Source organism: Tupaia chinensis, unplaced genomic scaffold, assembly GCF_000334495.1.
Source record: "Tupaia chinensis unplaced genomic scaffold, TupChi_1.0 Scaffold000402_1, whole genome shotgun sequence".
In the NCBI taxonomy this organism is placed as follows: domain Eukaryota; kingdom Metazoa; phylum Chordata; class Mammalia; order Scandentia; family Tupaiidae; genus Tupaia; species Tupaia belangeri.
Window position 1 is genome coordinate 5,468,627 of NW_006159904.1, and position 10,196 is coordinate 5,478,822.

General features: G+C 38.7%; 1 protein-coding gene and 1 long non-coding RNA gene across 4 annotated transcripts in view; one reads left to right on the forward strand and one right to left on the reverse strand.

Annotated features, from left to right (window-relative positions):
• The window catches only part of LOC114008831 (uncharacterized), a 38,465-nt gene that overhangs the window by 4,504 nt on the left and 23,765 nt on the right, over positions 1 to 10,196 (reverse strand). The gene's annotated exons all lie outside the window — the stretch shown is intronic.
• The window catches only part of NEK3 (NIMA related kinase 3), a 31,039-nt gene that overhangs the window by 3,810 nt on the left and 17,033 nt on the right, over positions 1 to 10,196 (forward strand). For all 3 annotated transcript variants that reach the window (XM_027774092.1, XM_006154221.3, XM_006154222.3), the window contains 5 exons: positions 2,027 to 2,110; positions 3,232 to 3,299; positions 3,392 to 3,478; positions 5,867 to 5,921; positions 9,417 to 9,617. In XM_027774092.1, coding sequence (XP_027629893.1) covers positions 2,027 to 2,110; positions 3,232 to 3,299; positions 3,392 to 3,478; positions 5,867 to 5,921; positions 9,417 to 9,617 — 495 coding nt within the window. The remainder of the gene's footprint in view (positions 1 to 2,026; positions 2,111 to 3,231; positions 3,300 to 3,391; positions 3,479 to 5,866; positions 5,922 to 9,416; positions 9,618 to 10,196) is intronic.

The window sequence follows — 10,196 nt, forward strand, 5'->3', positions numbered from 1 at the left end:
AGAGAACTCAAGCCATCAGGTCTGGAACTGAAACCCAGCAGGCCATGTGGGAGTGTAGTGCCCTTAACCACCGTGCCGCCTGCTGGCCCCAATCTTTTTCCTTTTAAAGCTCAGCATAGTCCCTTAAATCTAGGGCTTGCCACCTTTTTAATGGAAAATTGCAAACTAAATATTTTTGTAATGAATTGGCTAAGGAAATATTTAAATAGACATCCTCTTTGCGGTTTAGTTGGATTTAGGCTATAGTGTGTTGTAAAAGTACATAAATAAATTTTCTCTACTTGGAAATTATGTTGTTAAAAAATACATATTTCATAGAAGGGTGTCAACTTTGGCTTCAAATGGTTGGATTACCGTAGGAAAAATAAGAAATCAGCCTATATTTAACTAGAGTCCCCCAGAGCATCTTACAATTCTGAGTAGTGGGTTTTTTTTATTTAGTTTTTTATTTTATTTGTTTCTTCCATGAAAGGGAAAGACAAAGAGAGAGCATCAGCGACAGAGACAGACACTGCCAATGGGGTTCTTAGGCGACTATCCACCTCAAGCCTCAGTGAGCCAAGAGCATAGACATGCAAGTGGTCAGAGAGGGCCCCCTCCTGGATGTGAATTCATGTGGGTTCAGTTGTATTACTACTGGACCACATACTGGCCCCCTGGGTACTGTTGCCTAGAGATTTATAAGCAGAAAATGCTACCCTTAAAGATTGTTTGCAATACAATAAAACCCTTTCATGTTACCAGTATGAATATTCTGAAAAAAAAAAAAAACTGAATAAGCATAATGATTATACTAGAAAAGCTGTAGCATGTTCATCTTATTAGTAAGCTACCTTTAAATACATAATTTTTATTTGGATGAATATAAGATGATGGAATATGGGAATTGCAGCTTTATTGAATTTCTCCAGAAAGCAATGACTCTCAGTGGAACTATGTAATTTTCAAGTGTTCTCTTTTCCAGAGCATATTATTTTTTTTATTGTAATTTCTAATTTACGTATAATCATTTTACTTCTTTTTGGAGAGGTTTTTGCTATAGGGCACGTGTACTCACCAGAAAGACAGAGAGAGACAGACAGAAAGCAAGAAATCACCTCCAAGGGGAGATGGCCACACTACAATCCCTTCTCTTCCATTCTCCTCTTGGGATCCTGGGCATGCATGCACACGTGCCCTACTTGTGTTTAAATCACCAGTCTGGGACTTGAATTGCAGTCAATTACTTGTGTTTAAGTCACCAGTCTGGGACTTGAATTGCAGTCAATTACATGGGAGTCCAGCGACATAGCCATTATGCCAACTGCTGGTCCTTTCTTTTACTTCTTTGTGGAATATACTATTATTTTTAAAGAATTATTTTATTGAACTTATTTTATTTATTTTAATTTGACCAGAGAAAGAGGGAGAGAAAGTGAGAAACAAAACTGCCAGATACAGGACTTGAACCACGATTGGCCATGTGGGAGTCCAGCACCCTTAACTGCCACACCACCCGCCAGCCCCTGTACAATGACTTTTTAAAGGCATGTATATAGGGTATAATAACCAAATCAAGATATAAGCATATTCACATAATCTTCAGCATTTAACATTACATTATGGGGCCAGCAGATGGCATGGTGATTTGTTGCTGTACTCCCATATGGCCACCCACAGTTTGAGCCCCAGACCTGATGGCTTGAAATTCACGCTGGGCATGTGCGTACATGCCCAAGATCCCAGGACGAGAATGGAGAAGGGATTGCAGCATGGCCATCCCCGCTAGGGGGTGATTTCTTACTTTCCTTCTCACTGTCTCTGTCTTTCTGTCTCTCTTGCACGCATATACCATCTAAGGCAAAAACCTGTACCAAATAAAAAACATTATGTTATGTTGTGCACATTCGATATTCATTCAGCTTTTTTTTTTTTTTCATGTTATGTAAAACCACGGTGAAAGGCTTTGAGATGATTTTTTGGCATTTTGAGTTAACATAAAGCACTTACTGCATTCTTGTAGATTTTATATTCTTTTTTCTTACAGATACTTAATTGGTTTACCCAGATGTGCCTTGGAGTAAATCACATTCATAAGAAACGTGTTCTACACAGAGATATCAAGTCCAAGGTGAGTAGAATACGTTTTTGAGCCTTAAGTATTTCATTCAGTCATTTTTTCTGTTATTTTATTTCCTTTTGGGACATTTTTATTTAGTTTAGAAATATTTGCCAACTATGTATTTATTTTTATTATTTTGTATTTAGTTAAAACAAATTTTAGAGTTCCCTCTAGTTTTATTAATGTGTAATTGAGAAAAAATATATGTATTTATGGTGTTCAGTGTGATGTTTTTAAATATGTATATATTGTGAAATTATTAAATAAAACAGACATATTCATCACCTTCCATATTATTTTATTTTGTGATGAGATCATTTAACATCTGCTTTCTTAGTTATTTTCAAGTAGCCAATACATTGTTATGAACTGGAATTACCATACTGTATAGTAGCTCTTCAGAACTTATCCTACCTGTACCCTTTGACTTAATAATTATTCTAAGCAAATAAGGCACTACCCAAGAAAAAATCCCACTGGAGACCAGCAGTTGGCATAATGTCTATGTCGCTGGACTCCCATGTAGTCGACCACAGATCAAGTTCCGGTCCCGGTGGCTTAAAACTCACGCCAGGCACGTGTGCGTGCGTGCCCAAGATCCCGAGAGGAGAATGGAGGAGAAGGGATTGCGGCTTGGCCATCCTCCTGGGGGGTGATTTCTCGCTTTCTGTCTCTCTTTGTCTTTCTGGTGAGTGCATGTGCCCTATTGCAAAAACCTCTCAAAAAAAAGAAAAGAAGAAGTCTCATTGAAATTTCTTTGGTAGTACATGTTAGTGTGTTCCAGGCAGTTTTAGTGACCTTTACTAAGTGTGTATGTCCTCAGATGGAAAGGAGTTGAGATTCAGACCTGCCACGGGGAGTCATTCTGACAGATTCCCAGCCAGTCAGTCAGATCTGCTGATAAAACCTGAAACTTGCTTATTAGATTTCGAAGCAGTCTTCCTGAATTCCCAAGCAGAGGACTGTGTAGCTGTGCAGAGGGGAACGTGCCGTTGTACCAGGGGACTCTGTTGTCAGCATTTATACCCTTTCTCTTCATCAAAAATAGGCTTTGAAAGACAGCTTCCGTGGAGAACACTATCTAATGTTTAAATTATGGAAGATATAACCTGAGTTCTTTTTTAACACAGAATATCTTCCTCACCCAAAATGGAAAAGTAAAATTGGGAGATTTTGGGTCTGCTCGCCTCCTTTCCAGGTATGTATCTCTGTTCTGTGGTAGTGACAGTAATCAAAATGCCCGTTTTCAGGAGTGTTCTGTAATCATTCTTTGCCTTTTTATGGTTTTAGTCCCATGGCATTTGCTTGTACATATGTGGGAACACCTTATTATGTGCCTCCAGAAATTTGGGAAAATCTGCCTTATAACAATAAAAGGTAAGTGGAAAACTTCCTCGGTGCAGCTGTGACTATTTGGTGACAGGCATGATAGCCAACAAGACATGCTGGAGTCTGCTGCTACTCTAAAGCAAATGCATGGAGCACGTCAGCTTTAAAATTACGTATCTAGGGCTAGCCAGGGCCATGGTGGTGAAGGCGGCTGGATCCCGCATGGCTGACTGTGTGATCTGGGTCGTAGACATGGTGGCTTGAGAGGCACACCAGGCATGTGTGTGTGCCTAAGATCCCAAGAGGAAAAAAGAAAAGAAGGGATTGCAACATGGCTATCCCCCCCTGGGGGCGTGTGTTCTCTCTCTCTCACTCTCTGTGTCTCTCTGGTGAGAGCACATACTCTGTAGGAAAAAATCTAAATCTTTATATATGTGTGTGTGTGGATATATATATAGATAGATAGAGATATATCTAGCTATATCTATATTTATCTTCATTCTACCTGAAACTCCGTACCCTATGACTGAATATTTATCTAACCAAATAAGATACTACTTGAGAAAAAATCCCATTGGAATTTCTTTAGTAGTATATGTTTTAGTGACCTCTTACTAAGTCTGTATTGTCTGTATATGGATGATAGATAGGTAGGTAGGTAGACAGATATAAACAGATATATCTGAAATCAGGTGTATCTTTACTCCCAGGCTCCTAGATGAAAATTCTCATTTTTCAATTGTTTTTATCAGCACTGAGAAGAGCTCATTGTAAATGCTGAATGAGAGGCCAGTCATTCCTAGGGAAATTTGAGTTAAATCACTGGTTCACAAACTTTGCTGCTCTCACTTTTAAAAATCTTAAACTCGGGCATGAAGGTTGAGGTGCTAGACTCCCAAATGGTCGACTATTGTTCAAGTCCTGGACCTGGTGGCTTGCTTTTCCATTTTTTTTTTTCTCTCTGTCTCCCTCTCATCAAATTGAAAAGTGATGATGATAAATAAAATAATTTTTTTTTTAAAAAAAGAGTATTATGGAGAAAAAGTGTGGAGGATGACAACTAGGTGGTAAGAATTAAGCCAAAGTTTGACGAGGGGTAGGATAAAGGTCAACTGTAGCATTCTTCCTGATTTTGAAGAGTCATTTTATGGAAGAATGAATAGTCTTGTTCCCTTCGTCTTAAAACATAGAGCTGAATTGGGTGGAGAAAGCTCCCAGAAGACACACTTTGGCTTATGATAGCACTATCCCTTGGGTCTCTTAGAGTTTGATCTAAGGGGAGCTGACTGTCCAGGGTAGAAAGTTGTCCATCAGAGGTTGAATATAGGACAGGGTGGCCTGAGCGGAAGCTTCCTTAATGTCTTCTCCACTCCTTTCAACTGTGATAATCTGATAATCCCCACAGATACTCCTTGCTGCTGAATTCCCAAATGTTATTGACGTGGTACTTGAACCACCCTTATCTGAAGGGATAGGGATTGGGGGGACCAGCAGTTAGCATAATGGCTATGTCACTGGCCTCCCATATAGCCAACTGTGATTTGAGTCCCAGACCCGGTGACTTAAACTCACGCCAGGCACATGTGCATGCGTGCCCAAGATCCCAAGAGGAGAATGGAGGAGAAGGGATTGCAGCATAGCCATCCCCCCTGGGGGGGTGATTTCTCACTTTCTATCTCTCTGTCTTTCTGGCGAGCACATGCACCCTATAGCAAAAACCTCTCCAAAAAAAAAAAAAAGAAAAAAGAAATGAAGGGATAGGGATTGGAGAGTTATGTTTTGTTTATTTATTTAAAGAGTTATTTATTTATTTATATTTGTTATCATTATTATTGTTATTAATTTGACCAGAGATAGCAGACCAGGAGGAAAAGGGAAAGTGAGAAAGCAAGTCTCCTGATCCAGGACTTGAACTGTGTTTGGTCATGTGAGAGTCCAATGCCTTATCTACCACACCCTCTGCCAGCCCGTTATTTATTTATTTTTTTGTGAGAGATTTTTCTATTGGGTGCTTGCACTTGTCAGAGAGAAAGAGACAGAGAGAAACAGAAAGTGAGAAATCAACCCCTGGTGGGGTGGGGGACAGGGAATGGCCATGGTGCAATCCCTTCTCTTCCATTCTCCTCTTGGCTTTTTTGGCACACACATACATATACCTGTGAGTTTAAGCCACTGAGTCCAGGACTTGAACTGCAATCGACTACATGGGAATCTAATGACAAAACCATTACACCATCTGCTGGTCCCTAGAGAGAGTTTTATTTTAAACATTATTCTCAGTAATAAATGTAAGATCAATATTGTGGTATATTTTACTTTAATACCTGGGAATTACTTGTGTTATCTATTATTAAAGGATAATCGGATAATTTTTAATTTTTTTGATCTGTTTTCATATATTAACTCAAAACCCACTTGTTACCACATTGCTTCTAGTGACATCTGGTCCTTGGGATGCATCCTGTATGAACTCTGTGCCCTTAAGCATCCAGTAAGTACGGCATACAATAGGAAAGGCGGCTTGTCACATCTGACCAAGTGCTAAGTAGCGTGTTGAATTCCAGTTGGCAGCTTGCTTCCCTAGGATGAATTCATTATAAAAGTTTTCATATGTTGCCATTGCCATCATCCTTGCCTTTGGCAACTTCTGCAGCCTATAGTAATAGGACATTTCCATTCTTAAGTTTCCACTGTTCTGTACACAGCCTGCCTCCCTGCCTTTTTCTCCCTCATTCTTTCTCTTTTTCTACCCTTCTCTCTCCCTTTCTTTCTTGTTTCTTTTTCTTATTTTTCATTTATCAGTAAAATATATATGCATAAAAAAAACTCATGCAGTAAATGAATGTAAATAGATAAATTTAAAATAATAAGGTTAAAAAAAAACTCATGGAAAGATGGAATTAAAGTACAAGTTTATGGGAACAGCAGTTAGAGTAATGGCTATGTCGCTGAACTCCCATGTAGCTGACTGCGGTTTGAGTCCTGGACCTGGTGGCTTAAACTCATGCCAGGCGCATGTGCATGTATGCCCAAGATCCTGAGAGGAGAATGAGGAGAAGGGATTACAGTGTGGCCATCCCCCCCACCCCCCGGGGGTGATTTCTCTCTTTCTATCTCTCTGTCTCTGTCTTTCTGGCGAGCACACACGCCCTATAGCAAAAACTTCTCCAAAATAAATAAATAAATAAAGTACAAGTTTATTTTAGTGCTAAAAATTTTTTAAATACATGTGTAGATTTTTCATAATATGCATTTTCCTGAACTTTTTGAAGATCCCTCATAAATAACAAAAACTTTGCCATTTTAACCATTTGTAAGTGTGTAATTCAGTGACATTAATTACATTCGCAATATTGTGCAACCATCATAGTTACGTGTTTGGAGAACAAACAGAAACTCTGTACCCATTAAATAATAACTTCTCAGTCCCTCTTGTTATCAGCCACTGGTAACCTCTAATCTATTTCTATCTCCATGGATTTGCATATTCTAGATATTTCACATAAGCGGAATTTTACAATAGTCGTTGTTTTGTGTCTAGATCCTTTCATTCAGTCTAGTTTTCAGGGTTCTTCCATGTCATACATGTGTGAAGACCTCATTCCTTCTTATGGCTGAATAATAGTCTGTTGTGTGTATATCCTGTTTTGTTTTCCATTCATCTGTTGAGAAATTACCTAGGTTTGCACCTTTTGGCTACTGTGGATAATGCTGCCATGAGCATGGATGTGCAGTTAAGATTCTCTATTTCTAGGACTGGCAGATGGCGTGGTGAGTTAAGGGTGCTGGACTCCCACATGGCCGACCATGGTTCAAGTCCCAGACCTGGCAGTTTGCTTTCTTACTTTCCCTCTCTCTGTCTCCCTCTCTGATCAAATTTAAAAATAAGTAAATAAATAAATAATTTTAAATAAAGTAATTCTTTAAACAAAATTCTCTATTTCCAATTTTTGAGGTATATGTGCAGAAGTAGACTTGCTGTGTTACATGGTAATTGCATGCCTGGCTTTTGGGAACTGCCAAACAGTTTTCCAGGGTGGCTGCACCATTTTTATATCTATTTTTTTGCAATTAGATTTTACTTGTCATGTGAGTTTCTTCTCTTAACTGAAATAACAGGAGAAAATAGACTTTGTCCTATTAGAACTTTTTTTTCCAGGATATTTAAAAGAAACAAGTTAGCAAAAAAGAGATTCAACACTAGTTTTATATAGAACAATTGTGAGGCTTATCCCTTTAAATATTAGCTTTGCAGAGAAATAAATTCCATTTTGGGGCACAGATTGAAACTTAGCTCTAAGAAAACTTTCAGACAGCTTGAGAGCGCATAGAGCTCAACAGGGAGGAGAGGTGAGGAAACTGCTTCCCCAACACTAGGTGAAGGCATGTGCTATTAATGAGAAGTCATCTTCTCTGATTAGAAGTGCTTTATATGCTGTTTGCATAGTAGAACAACTGGCAGGTGGCGTGGTGGTTAAAGATTCTGGACTCCCACATGGCCGACCGTGGTTTGAGTCCTGGACCTGGCAACTTGCTTTCTCACTTTCCCTCTCTCACTCTGTCTCCTTGTGATTGAGTTTAAATAAATAAAGTTGAATAAAATAATTCTTTAAAGAAAATCCAACGTCTTATTTATTCCTTACTTCCCCGATTTTACTCTTTGCGTAAACTTACATAAACATGTCCTTTTTTTTTTCTTTTGAGCTTGAATAACTATTGAAGATTAAGGTCCCCTAAATATTTGAATCCCCCTGGATATTTGACACACAGTCTATTGTCTTGTCTGCTTTCAGGCAAAAGTCATTCTTAAACCTTAGGAAGTGCAGACACTCAGTATGAAGGTTATAAAGCCTGAGACAGAGCAGATTCCATCTTATGTTCATTACCCACATTTTTGCTTTATTATATGTTGATTTTTTTCCCTACCTTCATGTATGTGTGTATGTGTTTTATTAATAGAGTAATACATGTTTAGGCATATGCCTAATTTTTCTTATATCAGCATTACCAAGGGTAGGGCCAGCTGGTGGTGTGGTGGTTAGAGTGGCTGAATCCTACATGGCTGACTGTACACCTCAAGTCCCAGATCCAGTGGCTTGAAAAACACACCAGGCATGTGTGTTGGTGTGCCCAGGATCTCGAGAGGAGAATGGAGAAGGGATTGCAGCTTGGCCGGCCCCAGTGGGGGATGCTTTCTCATGTTCTTCTTGTCTTTCTCCTATTGAGTACACATGCCCTATACCAAAGTAAAATGAGTGAATAAATAATAAACAAACTGATATATACTACCCAGGGTGCCATCTGATGTTAGTTCCAGTATCCTTATTATACATTGAAAACTTTTGAATGCTATTCTATGGGTTGTTGGGAAAGTCATGATGCGTTTTTGCATGGAGAAATAAGTCATGACTTTCCCAATAGCTTAATAGTATGTAATTTTATATCCCACTCTGTTACTTGTGTAATTTTAGTAGTTACTTTAATGACATGAAAGGTGAAAAGACTCTGCAGCAGAAGTTTAAAACTAAAATAGTATAAAGTATGCGTTGCTACAGAGCAAGCCTGGGAATTTCTGGGGAGAGGCGGAGCAGAGGAATGTTACACTTCTTATAAGCCTGTTAGCATCATTTGACTGTAAAAAACCATATGTATTGCTGTGATTTTTAAAATATATTAAAAAGGTGTATCCGTAAAAACATCCATTATAGCAATAAAGTAACTAAAGCAGGCGTTGATGGGGAGACTTCTCTAGATGGGGAATTTTTTTATAGTTCATGTTTACCTTTCTCCTGAACCACCAGAAGATTATAGAATATCTTAAGGAAAATGTAGAGAGGAAAATGACCAGACAGAAGATACATTTATTAAATTTAGATAATTGATATGAATTCAGTTCTACTGGTATTTTTTCATTTCCATTTTCTTTTCTTTCATCTGCTTTTAAAGTTGTGTGTTTTTTTATTTATTTATTTTTTTAACTTTTCAGTTTCAGGCAAATAGTTGGAAGAATCTTATCCTCAAAATATGTCAAGGGCCCATCAGTCCACTGCCATCACAGTATTCCTATGAGCTTCAATGTCTAATCAAGCAGATGTTTAAAAAGAGCCCCGCACATCGCCCTTCAGCTACAACACTCCTTTCTAGAGGCTGCTTAGCTCGGCGTGTCCAGAAGTGCTTACCCCCTGAGGTATGGTGCGCATTGTATTGAATTTGATGACGTTTACAAGTATATGGCAAAATGGTTAACTTTTAATCCCAATAACAAGTCAATTGATACAGAGTATGTTTAAAAATATATATAAATTGGCAGAGCCATCTGGTGCAGACAGTCAGGTGCCATTGCATAATGCTGGTACCACAAGAGAGACCGAGGTTCAGATCCTGGGTATACCTGAATATGCTGGATACGCCTGCTCACCTGCGGTCCTGGCTGGCTGGGAAGCTGAGGGGAGGATTGTGGCGTGATAAAGTGTGGAGAGACCCTATTGAGGGTACCCCCTACCTCTATAGCATACATGAGAGAAATAAACTTTTAGAAATAAATAAATAAATAAATAAATAAATAATTATAATATAACTCCTCTTCCTTCATCTTCTCCCTCCCACAATGCTATTCCGTAAATACAATCACAGTTACAATTTGCTAATCCTTTTAGATCTTTTTTTTTTTTTTTGTCTGTGTATGTATGTGTCCGTGTTTGTGCATGTGCACTCGATGTGCAGGTACAGTTTACCACTGGATGCCTGGCTGGCGAAGCTTCGCTTT